The 25,562-nt window shown below is 41.0% G+C and overlaps 1 protein-coding gene across 1 annotated transcript in view; it reads left to right on the forward strand.

Moving 5' to 3' along the window:
* LOC115412790 (thrombospondin type-1 domain-containing protein 7A-like) overlaps nt 1–24,902 on the forward strand; it is a 172,070-nt gene extending 147,168 nt beyond the window's left edge. The window contains exons 5-10 of the mRNA XM_030125450.1: nt 2,669–2,674; nt 8,443–8,576; nt 14,955–15,114; nt 22,082–22,226; nt 23,362–23,477; nt 24,786–24,902. Coding sequence (XP_029981310.1) covers nt 2,669–2,674; nt 8,443–8,576; nt 14,955–15,114; nt 22,082–22,226; nt 23,362–23,477; nt 24,786–24,902 — 678 coding nt within the window. The remainder of the gene's footprint in view (nt 1–2,668; nt 2,675–8,442; nt 8,577–14,954; nt 15,115–22,081; nt 22,227–23,361; nt 23,478–24,785) is intronic.
* Nucleotides 24,903–25,562: the final 660 nt, after the last annotated feature.

Here is a 25,562-nt window from a genome sequence, read left to right on the forward strand (position 1 = left end):
ACCCAAACGTCCTCCTTTAACCCTTAAACACCCAAACGTCCACCTTTAACCCTTACAGACCCAAACGTCCACCTTTAACCCTTAAACACCCAAACGTCCACCTTTAACCCTTACAGACCCAAACGTCCTCCTTTAACCCTTAAACACCCAAACGTCCTCCTTTAACCCTTACAGACCCAAACGTCCTCCTTTAACCCTTAAACACCCAAACGTCCTCCTTTAACCCTTACAGACCCAAACGTCCTCCTTTAACCCTTACAGACCCAAACGTCCTCCTTTAACCCTTACAGACCCAAACGTCCACCTTTAACCCTTACAGACCCAAACGTCCTCCTTTAACCCTTAAACACCCAAACGTCCTCCTTTAACCCTTACAGACCCAAACGTCCTCCTTTAACCCTTACAGACCCAAACGTCCACCTTTAACCCTTACAGACCCAAACGTCCTCCTTTAACCCTTAAACACCCAAACGTCCACCTTTAACCCTTAAACACCCAAACGTCCACCTTTAACCCTTAAACACCCAACGTCCACCTTTAACCCTTACAGACCCAAACGTCCACCTTTAACCCTTACAGACCCAAACGTCCTCCTTTAACCCTTAAACACCCAAACGTCCTCCTTTAACCCTTAAACACCCAAACGTCCACCTTTAACCCTTACAGACCCAAACGTCCTCCTTTAACCCTTAAACACCCAAACGTCCACCTTTAACCCTTACAGACCCAAACGTCCTCCTTTAACCTAATCCATCTCCTGATCTAAACTGTTTAATTCCTGTTGATCCTCTAATCCTATTAATCCATGTCAATAATTGGTGTCAAATACAGTTCTTCATCTTTTCATGGTCATCAGATATGACCATATTTGGACGTTCAGAGGCTCCGTAGTTACCATGGAAACCCCGTCATCTTCTCCAACATTGCTTCTCCAGTCAAACCCATGCAGTTGGATCAGTGCCAGTGGATGGACACACTGGGTTTATGTTCAGTTCATGAGTTTTTTTTTTAATTTGCTTTTTTCTTCAGTTTTCTCTGTTTTTGATATAAAAACCCTCAGCTTTAATCTGAGTTTTAATGAACATCTACATGATCAGTGAATTAAATATAACAAAATACATGATTTTTACTGAAACGATGCAAAACACTGAGGATCGTATTCCAATAAATGGTGATAAATCTCTTCAGAAACGTTTGAAGACGTCAGAAGACGTTTGGGTCTTTAAGGGTTAAATCCAGATGAACATCAGCATTCTGTTGTAAATCTGTTCAGATCGATTGAATCATTTCACTGACCAGGGTTTGTAGTATACTCTATACCAGGGGTGTAAACATGTGGCCCGGGGGCCAAAACCGGTCCACCAAAGGGTCCAGTCTGGCCTGCAGGATGAATTTGCAAAGCGCAAAAATTACACTGAAGATATTCACAATCAAGGCTGTGGAACGGTTTTAGTTCAGGTTCCACGTACAGAACAATGTGATGTCAACTGAAATAATAGCATAATAACCTATAAGTAATGACTCCAGATTTTCTGAGTTTAATGTGAAAAATATATTCCATTACACCTCTAAATAATGACAACTCCAAATTTTTCTCTTTGTTTTCGTGTAAAAACTTACATTAAATTAGGAAAATATTAACATTTACAAACTATCCTGAATGTGACAAACCTAAAACCTGAAAAGTGAAACTTTAACTTTATTCTTCCAGTTATTAAATATTTTATGTCTTTGTAGATCCAGTCTGTAATATGCACATATAAGTGGTAAATTAAGGTGGAATATTGTTAAAATTGCACTTATTTTTCTCAAGAAATGTCTGTTTTTTCAGGTTATTCACATCATTTTTGTTTTGATAGTTTGTAAATGTACAAATTTTCTTAATTAAATTTTGATTGCACTGAAACAAAGAGAAAAATTAGGAGTCGTCATTATTTACAGGTTATTATGCTGTTATTTTACTGGTGCGGCCCACTGCAGATCAGTTTGGGCTGAATGTGGAACTGAACTAAAGTGAGTCTGACAGCCCTGATGGAAACTGTATGCTGTTGCAGTTGGATTCTACGTAAATACTTCCAGATCCCATAAAAGTTTCTATTTTATTCATTAATTCTTAACCATTTTTTATCATGTTTTATGTTTGAGGGTTTATTGAATGTCCTTTGTTTCTTGTGAGGAGTTTAATCAGAAAGTCCAGAAAAGTGTCTGTGCTCCAGCAGAAAGCGCTGGCTTCCTTCGGTCCTCTTACTTTAGATCCAGAGCACACACCAGCTCAGAACATATGCGTATTCACGCAGACTTCCCTCTCACCATCTCCAGACAAATTAATTTGTGTGCGTTGCCTTCAGCTGCAGCTCGGCCCGTTCCACAGCTGTTCCAACCGACTGCAGCACTTCACAACTCTGTCATCACTATGAATCATTCAGTTTGGCAAAATAACCAAGACTCCCAGCCTGGGTGGAGATGATGAAGTACTTAATCATCCTATACCCTCGTTAATGAAACACAGAGCAGAATGCAGCTTTTTTTTAATCAAATCTCTAAAAAAGAAAAACACTATATTTGTGTCACTGCAGGCCAAATCCAAACTAATGAATCTATGACTTTTCTTCTCTCCCCGTGTCACTCTGCTGGCTTGTGTTGCTCTGCTTTATGGACATCCACGCAGGCTCAGGTCAGTGCCGTTCATTCTGTACGTTTGCTCTGCTTTAGCTCCTGAAGACAGAATGCATGTTGGGTCTGTCCAGGCTGATGATGATGATGATGATGATGATGATGATGAAATTCTGTATTCAGTCATCACATAATAATCCAACCAGTGTCCACACTCCAAACACTCCCCACAGGTTAGTAGTGATGGGACTGGTGGCGCTTTGAAGGGAGTCGTTCAATCAGGAGTCGTTCACTGAAAAGAGTCGTTCAAAAGACTGACTCTTTTATGTTTTTGGCATTCTTTTGAAACACCAGTGTTTGAATGACTAAATAGGCTACATGTGATGATTGACATTCCATTTTAAAGGTGTTTAATTAGCGCGGCAGTAAATATTATCTTACTGTAAAAAAGAATAGTTAGTTCAAATGTGTGGAATAAATCCATGACATGAGAGGTGACATTAGACAAATGATGGAACTGGACCAAAAACATCACAGTACATTATGTGGACTAGTCTGTAGAATAAAAGTGAAGAAGAAAATAAAACATTTTCTTATGAAATATGTTATTCTCCTCAAAACAAGAACAATAAATGTGTGGAAACATATGGAAAAACTGCACAAAACGCAACAGTGATTAATCAGTGCAAGTACTGAAATACCTGAACTGTAGTGACATTCTCAGAACTAGAACAGTATGTGTGGAAACATACAGAAAAACTGCACAAAACACAAAAGCCATTTATCATTGCAGTTACTTAAATACCTGAACAACTGTAGTGCATTTTCCCTCAGAACAAGAACAATAAATGTGTGTAAACATATGGAAAAAAATTGCACAAATCACAACAGTGATTAACCACTGTTATTAATCAAAAAAAAAAAAGAACGGCTCTTTACAAAGACTCGGTTCCCATCGTTCATTTCAAAGAGCCGTTCAAAAGATTCGATTGGTTTGTGAATGTCACATCACTTCAGGTTAGTGAGTGAACAGGCCCAGACAGAAGCAGAACGCTGACATTAATGCCTGTCCTACTGAACACATTCAGTTACCCAGCATTCAACAGAGGAAAAAGAAAAAAACAACAATGCATACAACCAAACAAACAAGCAAAAAACATAAAAAAGTGAAACTAAACCAGAAAAATAGAAAACAAAACCAACCAAATTAATGGGAATTTAATGTAGAGTCCAAAATAAATTATTTACTTATTACATCTGAACAACTGTATCCTTCAAAAATTGCCTTACGTACCATTTTTTTAAATATCCAAAATGAGCTGCACATTCTTAAATCCATGCTGGACTCATTCCATAGTTGAACTCCAGTAACACATACACATCTGCTTTTAGTCTCTTTTCTAGCTTTTTGTTCGACACATTTCCAAATATCTCATAAATCCTATTTAGACTCATGTTTAGAAGGACCTTTGGACACAGACAGGGAGTCACTTTAATTTGGCTTTATACATTATTTGCATTATTTTATAGTAAACCAAATCATTAAATTTCATAATATGGGATTTCATAACCAATTTCTGAGTCCACCCTGTGAGTGTCAGCTGTCTGAGCCCAGACACTGAAACACAGTTGGATCACAGAGCGCACAACAGCTTCTGGGGACTACCTTCAAATGATGTTCCATCTTTTTATGAATCGGAGAGGCTACGTGGGCTTTTCTAAGGAACACTAGGGCTTCATTAGCGGCAGTCGATAACACTTTTTAGCATCTTATTATAGAAATCATTTAATTGCTCTAATTTCTGAATTGATTGTTGTATTGTTTATCTGAGGGTGTTTTAGCAGATGGAGAAAAAGCACTGGTTCGATCAGCTGGACCTGTTTGTGTGTTTTCATAGTCTGTGTTCAGACTGGAGGTAAATGTGTCCACATGTGACCTGGATCTGATCTGATGTTTGTGTCCACATGTGACCTGGATCTGATCTGATGTTTGTGTCCACATGTGACCTGGATCTGATCTGATGTTTGTGTCCACATGTGACCTGGATCTGATCTGATGTTTGTGTCCACATGTGACCTGGATCTGATCTGATGTTTGTGTCCACATGTGACCTGGGACAGATCTGTTACAGACTTCAGGGTTACATTCAGTTCAGACTCAAAACTGACAGAAGTCACATTTAACGTGGAATATGAACCAGCACCAGTGACAGGAAGTCGATTCTTTTTACTGACTCCATTCTTTCGGTTGGTTCCTCTAAGGCTAAAGATGTTCATTTTGTCTTCTGTTTATGTAATTATACTTCTCTTTTTTCTTTTGTTCAGACAAGGTATAGCTTTTTTAGATGTTAGCTGCTTGACAGTTTCGACTGTGACTCCAGTCTTCCTTCTGAGGAATCATTAAATTTCATCATATGGGATTTCATAAACAAGTCTTCCTTCTGAGGAAGACTGGAGTCACAGTCGAAACTGTCAAGCAGGTAACATCTAAAAAAGCTATACCTTGTCTGAACAGAAGAGAAAAGAGAAGTATAGTTGGTTCTTCTGTTATGAATCGATTCATTTGATTCACCATTTAAAAAAATCCACTACATCACTTAACAAACAGAAGGACAACAGGTCGAACCCCTAAATGTGTCTGTTCTGTTCATCTATGAAGAATGGAATTAGAAAATTATAAAACTAGTTTAAAAACACAGTTCTACTGTCGATAGGTAACTGTGTTTAGTATGATCTATCTGTCTGTCTGTCTGTCTGTCTGTCTGTCTGTCTATCTATCTATCTTTCTATCTTTCTATTTTACGTTGCTTTAAACATCTTTGTGCTCTGTGTTTCATTTTATTTTATTTGCTTTTCTTTCTGTTCTGTCCTCTTACATTAGGGGATCTAGTCTCATTCATTGGTTCAATAGACTCAGCGATTCACAGAGTGATTCAGTGAGTCATTGATTCGTGAATGATTCAGAATTTATTCAACTACTCGATGCTACTCAGCTCTCGTCGGCCCTCCTCTGCCGCTCTTTCATTCAGTGGTTCACTACCTCTGTCCGTCCGTTGCCAGCAACTAGTCTCAAGATACAATCAGACATGTTGCCGTGGAAACGACCTGCGGCACAGCACGTCCCACAGCACTTCTACCTCCGACTAAATGAGAGATTCTGATCAGATTAGGTGATAATAAACTAAATATTAGCAAAGTGCTGCTGAATCGATTCAGTTGCATTACAAATCGATTCAACTCATTCACTTAAATGAATTGATTCATTTGAATGTTTTTTTGTGAATCACCCATCACTAACGAGCGCACAAAAAAAATCAGATTTCACCCAAAAATCTGAATTGTGCATTAAGACCTGCAGTCTGAACGGAGCTGTAGTGTGTGTGTGACTGAAGATGTACCGTGTGTTAGTGTTCAGTCTCAGTCTGGTACACTGACTTTACATGGATGTAATATTTAAAGAAAATAAGAAATATAAAATTAATTCTACCTTATGCTTCATGGCACCGTCATCTGGTTTTAAAGTGCTGTTGTCGCCTGATTCCTCCAGGTTCTTCTGCTCCACATGTATTTTATGTATGTGTATATATATATATATATATATATATATATATATATATATATATATATATATATATATACAGTGTACAAAGTGACAGCATTTTCGTGGTGATGAAAATTATGGGTTAAGACGCCGCTAAGCTTCTCCAACCGTAGTGGAGGAAGTGGGGGCAGAGTAGATGCCAGTTTACCCAGCAGGGGCATCTGCAGGGACAGATGGGAGATGATGAGGGTGTGTAATAGGCATCTGTGTGGCCCAGAGGGGATGGAATACTCAGCACTCATTCCCTCTGCCTCTAGTCTACACACACACACACACACACACACACACACACTTACAGAACCCCATTACTGCTTGTCATAGCTTTTTCCACAAATTGTCCTCCAGAGTATACCTTTTACTGTGGCAGATTGTTACATAGATTGAGCGTAAACGTGTGTTTACAGGAGCATTGGCCTGGCTGTTCCCCTGCTTATACAGACATCCCATAGTCAGTGGTTTATACAGACATCCCATAGTCAGTGGTTTATACAGACATCTCATAGTCAGTGGTTTATACAGACATCCCATAGTCAGTGGTTTATACAGACATCCCATAGTCAGTGGTTTATACAGACATCCCATAGTCAGTGGTTTATACAGACATCCCATAGTCAGTGGTTTGAGTGGGGCTCAGCAGGCGCCTCCTTCGTCCATCTGGATCCTGCCGTGGTCATTGTTGTTTGATGCGTCCCGTGCTGTTGTCCTCAGAGCAGGCATTAGATTCATTTTACTGTGACTGTATATTTGTGTGCAGTGAGAGCCGTATTGTAGAAGATAGGTTTGGTCAAAATCATAAAACTGTTAGCTTTTTAATTTTAATGTTATTTTAATATGCAAACACAAACACAGAGTGCAGACAATAACACAAACACAGTTCATAACCTAGAGTCCTGAAATTCTATGGATGTCCATGAAAGACAGGATGGACAGAATGCAGAGGAAGGACAGACAGGACAGACTGATTATAATAGCAGAAAATAATTATACATTTGAGACAGACGAAGACAGACCAAACCAAACCAGACTGTGTGTGTGCGTATGTAGAGGTGTTTGTGTAGATGTGTGTATATGTATTTATGTAAATGTTCCGTCTGTGCCAGTGACTGTATGTTTGTGTGCACTGAGAACATTATTGTACTGAATATGTTTGGTAAATGTCCTAAAACTGTTCCAGATGTGTGAACTGTGTTGACATCCAGTGAACTCTGGACCCTGTTGCCTGTAAAGTTGGAATAATAATTCTGTTTTCACACACATTGGTCTTTTTTTTATTCCTATTTCTACACATCAGTCATGACCCTGAGTCCCAGATACACTTGATGCAGAATAAATCACATTTTTATAATAATTTTATGAGAAGATCGAAAAATGTTTTATTCCAACTATATGGGCAATTTAACTGAGGCCTTTTTGATCTGAAATCCTAATAGTTATTTCCTAGAATTATTGGGGAAACATTATGAACTTGAATGAAATTCCTTCTGTATCTGATGTGATATAATATATATTATATTATATTATATTATATTATATTATATTATATTATATTATATTATATTATATTAAAGCATCCTATTATTTATATAAAAGCACACAACTCTTCTTGAAATAACCAAGAAGTGTTTGTGAACAGCTATAATATATATTAAAAAAAAGTATTAATTGTGTTCATGATGCACGACTGTTTTTATCTGTACTTGTACCATCTAAGGCTCCGCCCACAGCAGGTCTAATGCACACTTCAGATTTATGGGAGAAATCTGATTATTTTTGTGTTGGTTCATATTCCACATTAAATACGACTTCTATCAGTTTTGAATCTGAACTGAATGTGACCCTGAAGTGACCCACATGCACTAAAGAGGTCCTGAAGTGACCCACATGCACTAAAGAGGTCCTGGAAATCTGGTTTTCCTCTGCTCCGACCAACAACTGGGACATTTATCGCATTTCAATGATGTAAAGGTCAGATAAATGCGACCTGGACGTTCAGACTGAAGTCACATTAGAAAATATCAGATCTGTATCAGATTTAGGACCATATATGAAAGTGGTCTGGGTCAGATCAGATCCAGGTCACATTTGGGCACATTTACCTTCAGTGTAAACACAGCCTTAGTGCAGTATGTGACCTGAAACACTCAGTTGTGTCCATACTATAAGCCCTCCTTCCTTTGTGTGTGTGTGTGTGTGTGTGTGTGTGTGTGTGTGTGTGTGTGTGTGTGCAGGTGTACCAGGCCGTGCCGTGCCACAGTGAATGCAGCCAGTATGAGTGGAGGACTGAGCCCTGGTCCATTTGTACCATCAACTCTGTGGATGACTCTCCAGCCTGTGGGGAGGGGGTCCAGAGCCGCAAGATCAGGTCAGTGAGCGGGTTAGTGTTGGCAGACAGTGGACCTGGCACCGCAGCCTGGGGGGGTGGGGGGTGGGGCTGACTGTGGGCCTGGCACCGCAGCCTGGGGGGGGGGGGCTGACTGTAGGCCTGGCACCGCAGCCTGGGGGGGGGGGGGTTCTGGCAGCCGTCCTGCAGCTGGCAGTCACTCTGGTTCTGACACTTGCAATGCCTGGAGAAAACAAATAGTCAGAATGAGCTGCTGCTTCCTAATGAGTCTTGTTGGATTTTTATTTATTTTATTTTTTCGCAGCGTCTTCTTTCGCTGTACTTAACCCATAAAGACCCAGAGCTACATCTGTGCCAGTTCCCATATGATGTTTTCATTTATTGTCATATTATCCTCTGTGTTCTGCATTTGTTTCAGTGAAAATCAGGTATTTTTCTATATTTATTTAAATTGTGAAAAGTAATATGAAGTTTTTTAAAACGAAGTGCAAAGTGTGCCTAAAAGGCGCACCCGGATACTGGAAGGTTAAGTCAGGGGTGTCAAACATGCGGTCCAGGGGCCAAAACTGTCCCTCCAAAGGGTCCAGTCCAGCCCATGGGATGAATTAGTGAAATACAAAAATTACACTGAAGATATGAACAATCAAGGATGTCAAAATAAATTTAGTTCAGTTCCATCTAAAGTGGTCAGACCAGTAAAATACTATCATAATAAAGTATAAATAACAAAAACCACATATTTTTCTTTGTTTTATTGTTAAAAAGTAAAATTACACAAAAATGTTAACATTTACAGACTATCCTTTTACAAATAATGTGAAAAACCTGAACAAATATGAACAACCTGAAATGTCTTAAGAGATTTCAGAGTAATTTTACCAATATTCTGTCTGTTCTTAAATGTTTTGTGCATTTGTAGATCCACTGTGATCTGTACGTTGTAATGAACATGTGAAAATGAGAAGCTGAGGCCAAATAATGGCATAAATTATTAAAATTGCACTTTTTTTCTGAATAAATTTCATTTTGGTCATGGTTCATGTTTTTCCATATTTTTTTAAAAGATAGTTTGTAGATGTAGAAATTTTGATAATATAATCTTACTTTTTCCACTTTAAAACTTAGAAATTAGACATACAAATTTTGGAATTGATATTACTTCTGTATTATTCTGTTCTTATTTGAATGATCCGGCCCACTGCAGGTCCTATTGGGCTGGATGTGGAACTGAACTAACCTGAGTTTGACAGCCCTGCTTTAAGTGTTGGATGGAAATCATACTGGTTTCATTGTGTCCAAACCCCAGAGTCCTCAGTGTTCACTGTTCCAGCGGACAGTGACTGAGGACTGGAGGAGCTGGACTCACTCCTACTGCCTTTGGTCCATTTAAGACTGACCACAGTTCATTTCCCCCAAAGTCCAGACTGTTTTAGGTGTGAATCAAGGTTCTAATAGCTTTGGATTTTTCATTATAGTTCAGTTTTATTTAGTTTTGAGTTTTTTTCTGTAATTCAGTTCATTTTTAGAGCAGATTTGATAGTTTGTATTAGTTTTTGTTTTTTTTCTAAATGCTTAGTTGTAGTTCAGTTGTAGTTCAGTTGTAGTTCAGTTGTATTTCAGTTGTAGTTCAGTTGTAGTTCAGTTGTAGTTCAGTTGTAGTTCAGTTGTATTTCAGTTGTAGTTCAGTTGTAGTTCAGTTGTATTTCAGTTGTAGTTCAGTTGTAGTTCAGTTGTAGTTCAGTTGTAGTTCAGTTGTATTTCAGTTGTAGTTCAGTTGTAGTTCAGTGGTCTCTTTTCTCTTCTTCTCTGTGCTCCTATTCAAATCAATCCCAGACAGGACTCTGCTGCTTTAGTCTCCATGTTTCCAGGTAGAGTGGGGACCAGAAGACGACTGGAAACCACAAGTGAACACAAGTGACGGAGCAAAAAGTGTCGTATGGAGACAGCACAGAAAACTGAGAGAGACAAAGAAATCCATTTAACATCAATCTGACATTGACAAAGACCAAAACCAAGGGAATTTGATCCAGAATTTTTTTCTGTTTTAGTTAGTTTTATAAACACACAATACAGTTTCAGTTAGTTGTGTTTTTTTCTTTTAATTATAGTTTTTATTTATTTCAGTTAACAAAAATGTTTTTACAATTCTAGTTTTCATCATTTCATTAGTTTTCGTTAACGATAATAACCTTGGTGTGAATACAAACATGTGAACGCTGATTTGAACCAAGTGGACCCAGACCACCTAGAAGAGTTGGTCCTGGTCCACTTCCAAACGGACTGTGGTTCAGTTGAGCTCAGATGTGAATAGAACCGTCCTCCAGCCCAAACAAGCCTTTGAGCCTTTTTGTTGTTGATGAGCCACCGTAGCCTCTGGAAGGAGCCGAGGATCATGGGTAGTCAGAGCTGACAGCAGCAGCCATGAGCTGAGGACCAATGAGGACACTGAAGGTCTCATGGACATGTGGTCACATGTCCATCTGACCAAACTGGATCCAATCAGCTGTTCTGGACAGTTCATATTATTTTAGTAAATGTGTGTCTGTCAAAATAGAAAACAGAGTCTGTAAACCAGGGCTGTCGAACTCCTGTTAGTTCAGTTCCACATTCAGTCTAAAGTGGGCCAGACCAGGAAAATAATATAAACAGTAGGATAAGAACTTTTAAGTGAAACAAATAAATTCCATAATTAAAATGTTTACATTTACAAATTGTACTTGAACACAACATGAACAAATATGAACAACCTGAAAATTCTTTAGTAAAATAAGCGCAATGTGAACAATATTAGGCCTTAGTTTATCATTTATACATGTGAATCACAACTTAGAGACCACGGTGGATCTACAAATACACACAACATTAAATAACGGAGAATATTAGTAAAATTCCACAGACTTCTCTTAAGACATTTCAGATGTTCACATGTTTTTTATAAAGGATAGTCTGTAAATGTAAACATTTTTGTGTAATTTTACTTTTTTTTTTACACTAAAACAAAGAGAAAATTTCATTATTTATAGGTTATTCTGATAGTATTTGACTGGTCTGATCCACTTCAGACTGAAATGACCTAAAATGATTCTAACATCCTTGATTATTAATATCTTCAGTGTCATTTTGTATTTCATAAATTCATCCCAGGACCAGATTGGACCCTTTGGTGGGCCAGATTTGGACCCCAGGCCGCATGTTTGACACCTGTGCTGTAAACCATGACTGCACGTTGGACCTCCATGTTTGTTTTCATTAACACCTGCTGTCTCTGATTGACCCCGCCCACGACTTTTTTGTCCAATGCCAGCGCAGTTTGTCACATGCTTGTGTTTACACAGTTTGGTCCATTAGCAACAAGTACAATGAGAATGTGATCGAACTAAAGGAAAAAAATAAAGTCTGTATTCGATCTGAAGCAAATAAGTGGAACCAAAGGACCAAGGACAGTCCAGGTGTGAAGGCAGGCTTAGTCTACCTTCAAACTGCAGGTACATGTGTCCATATGTGACCTGGATCTGATCTGTTCCAGACAGTCTGAACAGCACTCATCTGACCCAGAACACTGTCATATGTGGTCCTAAATCTGACCCGGACCACTTTCATATGTGGTCCTAGATCTGACCCAGACCACTTTCATATGTGGTCCTAGATCTGACCCAGACCACTGTCATATGTGGTCCTAAATCTGACCCAGACCACTGTCATATGTGGTCCTAGATCTGACCCAGACCACTTTCATATGTGGTCCTAGATCTGACCCAGACCACTGTCATATGTGGTCCTAAATCTGACCCAGACCACTGTTATATGTGGTCCTAAATCTGACCCAGACCGCTGTCATATGTGGTCCTAAATCTGACCCAGACCGCTGTCATATGTGGTCCTAAATCTGACCCGGACCACTGTCATATGTGGTCCTAAATCTGACCCAAATCACTTTCATATGTGGTCCTAAATCTGACCCAGACCGCTGTCATATGTGGTCCTAAATCTGACCCAAATCACTTTCATATGTGGTCCTAAATCTGACCCAGACCACTGTCATATGTGGTCCTAAATCTGACCCGGACCACTGTCATATGTGGTCCTAAATCTGACCCAAATCACTTTCATATGTGGTCCTAAATCTGACCCAGACCGCTGTCATATGTGGTCCTAAATCTGACCCAGACCACTGTCATATGTGGTCCTAAATCTGACCCAGACCACTGTCATATGTGGTCCTAAATCTGACCCAGACCACTGTCATATGTGGTCCTAAATCTGACCCAAATCACTTTCATATGTGGTCCTAAATCTGACCCAGACCGCTGTCATATGTGGTCCTAAATCTGACCCAGACCGCTGTCATATGTGGTCCTAAATCTGACCCAGACCGCTGTCATATGTGGTCCTAAATCTGACCCAAATCACTTTCATATGTGGTCCTAAATCTGACCCAGACCACTGTCATATGTGGTCCTAAATCTGACCCGGACCACTGTCATATGTGGTCCTAAATCTGACCCAAATCACTTTCATATGTGGTCTTAAATCTGACCCAGACCGCTGTCATATGTGGTCCTAAATCTGACCCAAATCACTTTCATATGTGGTCCTAAATCTGACCCAGACCGCTGTCATATGTGGTCCTAAATCTGACCCAAATCACTTTCATATGTGGTCCTAAATCTGACCCAGACCGCTGTCATATGTGGTCCTAAATCTGACCCGGACCACTTTCATATGTGGCCCTAGATCTGACCCAGACCACTTTCATATGTGGTCCTAGATCTGACCCAGACCACTTTCATATGTGGTCCTAGATCTGACCCAGACCACTGTCATATGTGGTCCTAAATCTGACCCAGACCACTGTCATATGTGGTCCTAAATCTGACCCAGACCACTGTCATATGTGGTCCTAAATCTGACCCGGACCACTTTCATATGTGGCCCTAGATCTGACCCAGACCACTTTCATATGTGGTCCTAGATCTGACCCAGACCACTTTCATATGTGGTCCTAGATCTGACCCAGACCACTGTCATATGTGGTCCTAAATCTGACCCAGACCACTGTCATATGTGGTCCTAAATCTGACCCAGACCACTGTCATATGTGGTCCTAAATCTGACCCAAATCACTTTCATATGTGGTCCTAAATCTGACCCAAATCACTTTCATATGTGGTCCTAAATCTGACCCGGACCACTGTCATATGTGGTCCTAAATCTGACCCGGACCACTGTCATATGTGGTCCTAAATCTGACCCAAATCACTTTCATATGTGGTCCTAAATCTGACCCAGACCGCTGTCATATGTGGTCCTAAATCTGACCCAGACCACTGTCATATGTGGTCCTAAATCTGACCCAAATCACTTTCATATGTGGTCCTAAATCTGACCCAAATCACTTTCATATGTGGTCCTAAATCTGACCCGGACCACTGTCATATGTGGTCCTAAATCTGACCCGGACCACTGTCATATGTGGTCCTAAATCTGACCCAAATCACTTTCATATGTGGTCCTAAATCTGACCCAGACCGCTGTCATATGTGGTCCTAAATCTGACCCAGACCACTGTCATATGTGGTCCTAAATCTGACCCGGACCACTGTCATATGTGGTCCTAAATCTGACCCAAATCACTGTCATATGTGGTCCTAAATCTGACCCGGGGCACTGTCATATGTGGTCCTAGATCTGACCCAGATCTGATATTTTCTAATGTGACTTCAGTCTGAACGTCCAGGTCGCATTTATCCGACCTTTATGTCATTGAAATGTGATAAACGTCCCAGTTGTTGGTCAAAGCGGAGGAAAACCAGATTTCCTTCTGTAAACACAGTGTGTGTCTATGTGGTCACGTATTCCATCAGGACCTCTTTAGTGCATGTGGGTCACTTCAGGACCTTTTTAGTGCATGTGGGTCACTTCAGGACCTCTTTAGTGCATGTGGGTCACTTCAGGACCCCTTTAGTGCATGTGGGTCACTTCAGGTCCTCTTTAGTGCATGCGGGTCACTTCAGGTCCTCTTTAGTGCATGCGGGTCACTTCAGGGTCGTATTTAATGTGGAATATGAACCAACACACACAAAAAAAATCAGATTTCACCAAAGAATCTGAATAGTGCATTAGGACCTGCTGTGGGCGGAGCCTAAATCTGACCGTCACACGTCAGAGTTTGTTTTAATGTTTTATTCTGACACAAAAAACCTGTAATCGGAACCTTCACAACCTGAAACTTGAAACTGTGGAGACCCATTAAAATGTTTTGCACGGTCCTATCTGAGAATATAAGCCTTCTATTTTGAGACAAAAACTTAGAAATGTGTTTGGAAACAGAAGAAAGTGCCCTAGTTAGGAGAGCCCCAGAGACGAGTTATACAAGTGCATGTGCTGCTGCTGTGTTAGGTGTGTTCAGAAGGGAAGGAGGAGCGAGGAGAGCAGCGCCACCGTGGAAGACAGTCTGTGTGAGCAGGAGGAGAGCCCCCCCACAGCCCAGGTCTGCACCCTGGCCTGTCCCAACCACTGTGTGATGGCGCCCTGGGGACCCTGGAGCCCCTGCCCTTCGGTAAGAAGCACACACTCAACCGCCTCCGTCTGTCCGGGTTAGAGGAGCGTCTGTGGTGGACGCAGTATTTTCATCATCAGAACCATCCATAGAATCCTGGGGAACATCACTCGTACCCTGGACCTTCACGGCAGGGTAGGGTCATCAGTTCAGTGTCCGTCCGTCTGTCCGTCTGTATGTGCAAACACTGAAGGCCGAGTGGTTTCCAGTGTGGCCGCGTTCTGTTCTTTCTTACCAAAGTTACTTTTGCACAAAGTCTTTTTTTTTTCTTTTTTCACATTTTTATTTAGAAATATTGAGAAGATTTCAGCATACATTGAAATTACACTGTGGTCACCAAACAAGTATGTGACCAGTGACCAATCTGTCCATTCTCAACATTTCAGTTTTTCTTTTTTTCTTTTTTTTTGTGTTAATAATAAACAAAACAGTTGAACAGTGAACAATGGATGCATTGTTACATAAAGAAAACACACACGAAAGACCAAGAGACTTTGACCTCCTCTCTCGAAAGAAAAATAAATACATAAATAAATACATACATAAATAAACAGTAGAATTAATTAAATAAACAAAAAAACAGACAATTCCAGATCCATTGTCATTCTATTGTCATTTCTTGTACATTTAGGGTTCCAACAGCTTGTGTTTGGTAAGTGCAAACAAAAAATATCCACTTTGACCAGAGATTTGAAAATGTGTTCATTTGTAATCGAAGGGAGAAGGTTCGTCTGTCCATCTGGTAAATTTCAGTCACAATATCTACATTATTCCAGATGAGCTGGTTCAGGTTGGAGCCAGTGTCTGGTCACTGCCTTTTTTCCTGCAGTTATTACAATTCTATACAAACAGGCATTGTTTTTTTTTGTGAAAAGCCAGTGTGTAAATGTCAACATTTTTGTGTAATTTTACTTTTTTGACTCTAAAACAAAAGGAAAAACGTAGCTTTTTTTCATTATATATAGGTTATTATGATAGTATTTTACTGGTCTGACCCACTTTAGATTGAACATCTTTGATTGTTAATATCTTCTGTGTAATTTTTGCATTTCACAAGTTCATCCCAGGGGCCAGATTTGGCCCCCGGACCACATGTTTGACACCTGTGCCCTAATGTACGGTGGCCCAGAGGGGCAAGAAAAAAAAGGAGATTGTGATTAACTTAAAAAGAAGTATCTGAAAAATAAATGTACCCCTTAAATAAAAAATACACTTGCATGGAAAATGAAACTATCGCCTAAAAAAAATGTAATGAAAAATCATTTGTACAAAGAAATAAATTAAACTTGTATGATTTTTTTAACAAAATAATCTCCTCCAAAAAATAGACTTGTACCAAAAAAAGTGTCTCAAAATAAAATTAAGCAACATCAAAAATTATACATTTATCAAAAAAAAGTGTTTGAAAACATAAAACTTCATATGACTAAAAAAGAAAACCCATTCACTTTTTAAATAAGGTTCATCAAAAAAAAAACAAAAAAAACCAAACATCATCCACCTTTTCAGTTAGGGGGTGCTGTTTACAGAAACAGTCTGTCCAAAGCCACCGGTGTCAGTAAACTTCCAGAGGAAAGACCATGAATGTGTGTTCAACCATGTGTTCAGGTAAAGTACCTTACACTATTCATACAAACACTATCATTTTATTTTTTAAAAATACCACAAACAGTAAAAAAAAAAAAAAAAGAGCAGATTTATAGAACCTAGAACCAGCTGTTTATTGTGGGAACATAGTTTTACTGTGTGGTGGTCATGTTCATATTGGAAAACAAATAAGTCTTAGATCCATTTGTAACGTTGTAAATCCAGCTGATGACAGACACCCGGGGCTAGCCTCGTCTACTGCAGTTATTCAGAGCGTTTCCACTGTCCTGGAGTCCACGTAGTCTGTACCCAGGACCGCCTTCAGCTGGACTCAGGTACGGTACTGGCACATGGACCGTTTACATTCACATGGATAAAATGAAATGGACTTTGGGTCCAAGGGACTGGGATACCCAGTCTGAACAGGCCACAGCAGAACAGGAAATGCTTTTGTCGACATTATTTGTAAGAATGTAGCCCTGAAAACAAAACTCAAAACTCCTCCTTCCTCTCCCAGTCGGCTGTCGCTGCTCATGTTCTGATGTTTGTTGTATCAGGAATCAACCTCGACCTCTGCTTCATCTGAGTCTGAACCAGTTCCTTCAGCCCTAACGTCACTGACCTGCCTCGTCCTCTGAAGGTGGAGGAGGATGTGACGTACGCCCTAAAGCAGTCACATTCTGTAGTTGTTTTAGTGTCGGGGTTCCAACCCCAAACCACAAGTGTCCTAGTGTCAGTGCAGGAGGTCCAGACGCTCTGGAGACATGACCACAGTGGAACTGACCCTACTGTGGTTGTTCTTCCACCAAAATGACCTGGAAATAGAGTTGGAAGGACCAAAAAGTCCAGAGTGTGGCTTTAAAATGATGGAAACTCAGACGTGTTGCAGATCCAGTCGGGTGTCCTCACAGTACTAATGGGCCGGTGTTCTCCGCTGACGGGGAACCCTGGGGCTAAATGTGGAGCATGGTCGTGTCTTTGTCCGACAGCGTACTGATCACAGCCACGCAGCCATGTTATGGATTTCCTGTCAAATCTGCAGTTCACTGGACTGAAACAAAGTCAGAGAAACAGAAAAGAGCACAAACAGGTGCAGACCACTTCATTCAGCTTCCAGTTTCTCCGCCGACGTTTCACCGCATTAACATTTTTAAATTAACACGATTTGGCAGCACTCTGAGCTTTTACAGAACGTATGATTTAATGCATTTGGTTCCATAATACCCGTTACCCTGGAAACCACTTAACAGGCGTGTATAAAACGGCTATGGGTGATTTGCCTCTTCTGTAAAATAAGCACTTAGTACATGTGTAATTCTTGATACTGCACTTTCCCATGTGTCACACGTTCTCACTCCTGATGACTTAATTGTCCTCAGAGACAAAGATGAGACGCGGTTCTTGGAAAGTGTGCGTCAAGAATGGAAAATGGCCTTGGTAAGTGGAGAGCGCAAGAAGGCGCAGAGATGTTCGACGTAAAATACAGGAGGCTGTTGTAATTGGATAGAGCTGTACAGCCCTGGGCTGTTTCTGAGGAGGAGGAGGAGGAGGAGGAGGAGGAGGAGGAGGAGGAGGAGGAGGAGGAGGAGGAGGAGGAGGAGGAGGATGGTGTCAGAGCAGCTGTTAAAGGGGACACATCTGAGGGGTTCTGGGGTCCGGGGGGATGAAGGACCAAGGTTCTAATAGTTTTGGATTTTTCATTCTAGTTTAGTTTTATTTAGTTTTGACTTTTTTTTCTCCAATTCAGTTAGTTTTAAATAGTTTTAAAGCAGGATTGCTAGTTTTTATAATTTTTTTTTGTTTGTTTTAAATGCTTAGTTCTAGTTCAGTTTAGTGTAGTTTTGGTGTTTTCATATTTTTTATCTTCCTTGCTGTTGTAATCTCATACAGTACTCTGCTGCTTTATCCCGACTTTAGTCTCCATGTTTCCAGGTAGAGTTGGGACGAGAAGACGAGTCTAAACGACAAGTGACGAGAAGTGACAGACTATGAAGTGTCGTACGGTGCCGTTAGCTAAAACTGCTAGAGCAAAATAAATTGATTTCATATTAATCCAACATTGACAAAGATGAAAACGAAGGGAATTTTATCCATAGTTTTTATCCATTTTAGTTTTATAAACACACAATACAGTTACAGTTAGTTATCTTTTTTTCTTTTAATTCTAGTTTTTATTTATTTCAGTTAATGAAAATGTTTTTACAATTCTAGTTTTCGTCATTTTGTTAGTTTTCATTAATGATAATAACCTTGTGAAGGACCACATTCTGGATCAGACCAAGGTCATTTACATGTTGGCTGCGTACAGTCCATGATGCTACCTGTCGTCTTTTGGTGACGTAGAATGTGTCAATAAAATTCTGTTGGTGTTAGATTGTATTTAGAGCCCTTAAACAGCTGGACATTAACCCTTAACCCTGTAAAGCCTGAACCATTAAATCATTAACAGAAAATTCCAGATCTTTGAAACTGGAGCCTTTATTGGTCCTTCTGACCAACCAAATACAAATTTCCATTTATGAGTTTTAATTTTGTATCATATTTGATCCATTGGGTCTCAGTGCTCAAATATTATTATTTTTGAACAAACAAAAACATAATATAACACAAACATGTCGAACACATTGGTGATTCCTTTTCTAAGTGGTCAAAGTTCTTCCTCCTTCCTCATTAATGACAGTCTGGTAGAAAAAAAGAAAAAAAAATATCACACTGATCGTGTAGAGGGCTTCAAAACTCATGTGTCAAATATGATACGTTTGGTGTTATAGGGTTAAAGACCCAAACGTCCACCTTTAACCCTTAAACACCCAAACATCCACCTTTAACCCTTACAGACCCAAACGTACACCTTTAACCCTTAAAGACCCAAACATCCACCTTTAACCCTTACAGACCCAAACGTCCACCTTTAACCCTTACAGACCCAAACGTCCACCTTTAACCCTTACAGACCCAAACGTCCACCTTTAACCCTTACAGACCCAAACGTCCACCTTTAACCCTTACAGACCCAAACGTCCACCTTTAACCCTTACAGACCCAAACGTCCACCTTTAACCCTTAAAGACCCAAACGTCCACCTTTAACCCTTACAGACCCAAACGTCCTCCTTTAACCCTTACAGACCCAAACGTCCTCCTTTAACCCTTACAGACCCAAACGTCCACCTTTAACCCTTACAGACCCAAACGTCCACCTTTAAACCCTTACAGACCCAAACGTACACCTTTAACCCTTAAAGACCCAAACGTCCACCTTTAACCCTTACAGACCCAAACGTCCACCTTTAACCCTTACAGACCCAAACGTCCTCCTTTAACCCTTAAACACCCAAACGTCCACCTTTAACCCTTACAGACCCAAACGTCCACCTTTAACCCTTAAACACCCAAACGTCCACCTTTAACCCTTACAGACCCAAACGTCCTCCTTTAACCCTTACAGACCCAAACGTCCACATTTAACCCTTAAAGACCCAAACGTCCACCTTTAACCCTTACAGACCCAAACGTCCACCTTTAACCCTTACAGACCCAAACGTCCACCGTTAACCCTTAAAGACCCAAACGTCCACCTTTAACCCTTACAGACCCAAACGTCCACCTTTAACCCTTACAGACCCAAACGTACACCTTTAACCCTTAAAGACCCAAACGTCCACCTTTAACCCTTACAGACCCAAACGTCCACCTTTAACCCTTAAAGACCCAAACGTCCACCTTTAAACCCTTACAGACCCAAACGTCCACCTTTAACCCTTAAAGACCCAAACATCCACCTTTAACCCTTACAGACCCAAACGTCCACCTTTAACCCTTACAGACCCAAACGTCCACCTTTAACCCTTACAGACCCAAACGTCCTCCTTTAACCCTTAAAGACCCAAACGTCCACCTTTAACCCTTAAAGACCCAAACGTCCTCCTTTAACCCTTAAAGACCCAAACGTCCACCTTTAACCCTTACAGACCCAAACGTCCACCTTTAACCCTTACAGACCCAAACGTCCACCTTTAACCCTTACAGACCCAAACGTCCTCCTTTAACCCTTAAAGACCCAAACGTCCACCTTTAACCCTTACAGACCCAAACGTCCACCTTTAACCCTTACAGACCCAAACGTCCACCTTTAACCCTTACAGACCCAAACGTCCACCTTTAACCCTTAAAGACCCAAACGTCCTCCTTTAACCCTTACAGACCCAAACGTCCTCCTTTAACCTAAACCATCTGCTGATCTAAACTGTTTAATCCTATCAATCCATGTCAATAATTGGTGTCAAATACAGTTCTTCATCTTTTCATGGTCATCAGATATGACCACATTTGGACATTCAGAAGCTCGATAGTTACTGTGGAAACACTGTCATCTTCTACAACATTTTCTTCAGTTTTCTCTGTTTTGATAAAGTAACCTTTAAATTTACTCTGAGTTTTAATAATCATCTACATGATCAGTAAATTAAATATAGGAAAATACCTGATTTACACTGAAAAAATGCCAAATAAAGAGGATAATATTAGAATAAATGACTTAATAAAGGTCAAATCCATGTGGGAGCGTCCACAGAAGCAGCCCTGGGTCTCCATGGGTTAAAGTGAACAAACCCGGTGCAGAACAGCGCTTTGTGTTTGTGCTCGATGCAGTCGTATGTCACAGAGGAAGAATCCACCCTGACACAGTCTGAGCTTCCACAGGGGAAGCGTCCTTATCGTTGGCCTCTATCTGCTGGTATCACTGGATCCTATTAAACCATCGTCTTATTTTCAAATGCTTCTCCAGACCAAATACATTCTGGTTCAATGAGATACGATCTGTGCATGGATTAAAATAATCTGTGCTATCTGCCCTAATGCTGAGCACCAGCTGCTGTTTTCACATCTATTCTTAGCACATTTTCAGTATATTTGAAAGTCACCGCTGCATGTGTTGCAGATTTGTGTAGATAATTTATCAAACACTTTCTTGGAAATTACAGAAGAATCGTCTTGATAAAAAAAAAAAAAAAGTTTAAATTAAAGAGTGTAATAGGAAAAAGATTAAACAAAAGGTTTAGGACCTGAAATAATACGATGCAGTGCATCCAATATGTGTTTGATTCAACATTTTCATCCAAAAACATGGTTTGTTCTATAATGCTGCAGAACACAATCGCAGTTATATTTCCATTTTTCATCTCATCTATCCAGTGTTTCATCACTTTACCATCATGCACAGGGTTTAAGAGAAAAAAAAAAATGCCCCAGCAAGAAAATGGAATCAAAGACCTGCTTGATAAAGTGTGTGTGTGTGAAACCTGTCCCCCTCTGAGTCCAACAGGCTTCAGCCCCCCCCCCCCCCCCCCCCTCATGTGTTTTTGTCGGTGCTTCATGTGCAGCCGTGCGACCAGAACTCAACCAGGACCCGGACCAGGACCATCGTCCGCCCCCCCGCCTCAGAAAAGTCAGTGTGTCCGGAGTCGGTCCAGTCAGAACCCTGTGTCCTCAACAGCACCTGCTTCTGGTACCAGTACAGGGTCTCAGGTACGGGATCTGCAGCTTCCTTTGGACCCCCAAAGAATCCAGTCCAGTCAATTCCAATCCAGTCTAGTCTAGTCAAGTGCAGTCCAATCCAGTCCAGTCCAGTCCAGTCTAGTCAAGTGCAGTCCAGTCCAGTCCAGCTCAGCTCAGCTCATCTTAGTCCAGTCCAGCCCAGTCCAGCCCAGCTCAGTCCAGACCAGTCCAGTCCAGCTCAGCTCAGTCCAGCCCAGCCCAGCTCAGTCCAGTCCAGCCCAGTCCAGCTCAGCTCAGCTCAGTCCAGTCCAGCTCAGTCCAGTCCAGTCCAGCTCAGTTCAGTTCAGTCCAGCTCAGTCCAGTCCAGCTCAGTCCAGTCCAGTCCAGCTCAGTTCAGTCCAGCTCAGTCCAGTCCAGCTCAGTCCAGTCCAGCTCAGTCCAGTCCAGTCCAGTCCAGCTCAGTTCAGTCCAGCTCAGTCCAGTCCAGTCCAGTCCAGCTCAGTTCAGTCCAGCTCAGTCCAGTCCAGTCCAGTCCAGTCCAGCTCAGTTCAGTCCAGCTCAGTCCAGTCCAGTCCAGTCCAGCTCAGTTCAGTCCAGCTCAGTCCAGTCCAGTCCAGTCCAGTCCAGCTCAGTTCAGTCCAGCTCAGTCCAGTCCAGCTCAGTCCAGTCCAGTCCAGCTCAGTCCAGTCCAGTCCAGTCCAGCTCAGTCCAGTCCAGTCCAGCTCAGTCCAGTCCAGTCCAGTCCAGTCCAGTCCAGTCCAGCTCAGTTCAGTCCAGCTCAGTCCAGTCCAGTCCAGTCCAGCTCAGTTCAGTCCAGCTCAGTCCAGTCCAGTCCAGTCCAGCTCAGTTCAGTCCAGCTCAGTCCAGTCCAGTCCTGTTAGTAGATGTGATCATTTTCGTCATGTCATGTAACTTTTTTCTCTCCAGAACACAGAGGACAGTCTGGAGTTGACATTCTTTCTGTATAGTTCTGTTCTTCTGGTTCTGGTCCGGCCCAGTTCAGATCATACTGGGCTGAACTCACAGGAGCTGGACGTCCCTGTTATAGAACAAACTAGAGTGAAGATCCCAGCAGTGGAACTGTGTGTGTGATCAGCTGATTGGACGGAGTTGAGGTTGTTGTTGATAGTGTGTGTTTGTGTGTGTGTTTGTGTGTTCATCACAGACTGGAGTACGTGTCAGCTGAGTGAAAACGCCATCTGTGGGCGGGGCCTACGTTTACGCCTCCTGGACTGTGTACGCGGCGACGGCAAGACCGTGGAATTCCAGAAGTGTGAGGAGGTAACGTTTACACAGTTCAGTTTATTCAAAACTGCATCCTTCAGCTGTTTGGATGGTTTTGTGAACATACACGATGGTATTTGTGTTCAGAAGGTTCAGCTCAAGGTTCCAATAGTTTAGGATTTTTCATCATAGTTTGGTTTTATTTAGTTTGGACTTTTTTTTTCTCTAATTCAGTTCGTTTTAATTCGTTTTTAGAGCAGGTTCGATTGTTTTTATTAGTTTTTGTTATTTTCTAAATGCTTAGTTGTAGTTCAGTTGTAGTTCAGCTGTAGTTCAGTTGTAGTTCAGCTGTAGTTTAGTTGTAGTTCAGCTGTAGTTTAGTTGTAGTTCAGCTGTAGTTCAGTTGTAGTTCAGTTGTAGTTTAGTTGTAGTTCAGTTGTAGTTTAGTTGTAGTTCAGCTGTAGTTTAGTTGTAGTTCAGCTGTAGTTCAATTGTAGTTCAGTTGTAGTTTAGTTGTAGTTCAGTTGTAGTTCAGTTGTAGTTCAGTTGTAGTTCAGCTGTAGTTTAATTGTAGTTCAGTTGTAGTTCAGTTGTAGTTCAGTTGTAGTTCAGTTGTAGTTCAGCTGTAGTTTAGTTGTAGTTCAGTTGTAGTTCAGTTGTAGTTTAGTTGTAGTTCAGTTGTAGTTTAGTTGTAGTTCAGTTGTAGTTTAGTTGTAGTTTAGTTGTAGTTCAGTTGTAGTTCAGTTGTAGTTCAGTTGTAGTTCAGTTGTAGTTCAGTTGTAGTTTAGTTGTAGTTCAGCTGTAGTTTAATTGTAGTTCAGTTGTAGTTCAGTTGTAGTTCAGTTGTAGTTTAGTTGTAGTTCAGTTGTAGTTCAGTTGTAGTTTAGTTGTAGTTTAGTTGTAGTTTAGTTGTAGTTCAGTTGTAGTTCAGTGGTCTCTTTTCTCTTCTTCTCTGTGCTCCTATTCAAATCAATCCCAGACAGGACTCTGCTGCTTTAGTCTCCATGTTTCCAGGTAGAGTGGGGACCAGAAGACGACTGGAAACCACAAGTGAACACAAGTGACGGAGCAAAAAGTGTCGTATGGAGACAGCACAGAAAATTGCTCGAGCGAAATAAATCGATTTAACATCGATCTGACACTGACAAAGACGAAAACAAAGGGAATTTTATCCATAATTTTTATCTGTTTTAGTTAGTTTTATAAACACACAATACAGTTTCAGTGAGTTATGTTTTTTTTTCTTTTAATTATAGTTTTTATTTATTTCAGTTAACGAAAATGTTTTTTCAATTCTAGTTTTGGTCATTTCATTAGTTTTTGTTAATGATAATAACCTTGGTTCAACCGCGTTTACCAACGCAGAATGAACGAGTGGATGATCCAGAATTAAATCCAGATCAAACCGGTCTGATTGTTTCAGATGGACCCCAGGGGGGACATTCGTGGCCCACCTGTCAGCTGTTTGACGTGGAGCTGTGAACCAGACTTCTGCGGTACCGGGGCCTCCGCTCATATTTAACAGCCACGTTAAATCAGTCCTGACATCAGCCTTTAATCATCTGATAGAATATTAGACCAGTGAAAGGAGAGTGGGTTCTGTTGGAGAACACGGACCAGTGTGAGCTAATGAAAGCACCAGCAGCGTGCACCGCCCCTTTTATCTGCAGCAGTTCAAACCATTAAAAGGCGGCGGGCGGCGAATTTGTTACTACTGCGACGTGGATATCAGTCGTCTCAGGGGATTTCTGGTGTATCAACAATCCTCTAATGCAGCGGAGTAAAGGACGGAACAGAGGCTGGGGGGGGGGTACTGTTCAGGCTAATGTACAGACGACACTGGGATTCCCTTCAGCACTCATTCACAAAACACCAGTAAGATTAAACTACAGCGCTGAGGTTCCAGATGTGGTCGTTTTTCTGCTGTTGTGTATTCGTACGTGTTGTACCACATTTGTCCAACAGTCACCGCCAAAGTGTTTTGGACATAGTAACGGGATTGTAAGAAATCAAATCAAATGTTATTTCTATAGCGCCAAATCATAACGAAAGTTCTCTCCTGACACTTTACACATAGAGTTGGTCCAAACCAGACTGAAGGCAATTTACAGAAACAACAGAATCCAACAAACACTAGTGAGA

The sequence above is a fragment of the Sphaeramia orbicularis genome, chromosome 21 (assembly GCF_902148855.1).
Source record: "Sphaeramia orbicularis chromosome 21, fSphaOr1.1, whole genome shotgun sequence".
In the NCBI taxonomy this organism is placed as follows: Eukaryota; Metazoa; Chordata; class Actinopteri; order Kurtiformes; family Apogonidae; genus Sphaeramia; species Sphaeramia orbicularis.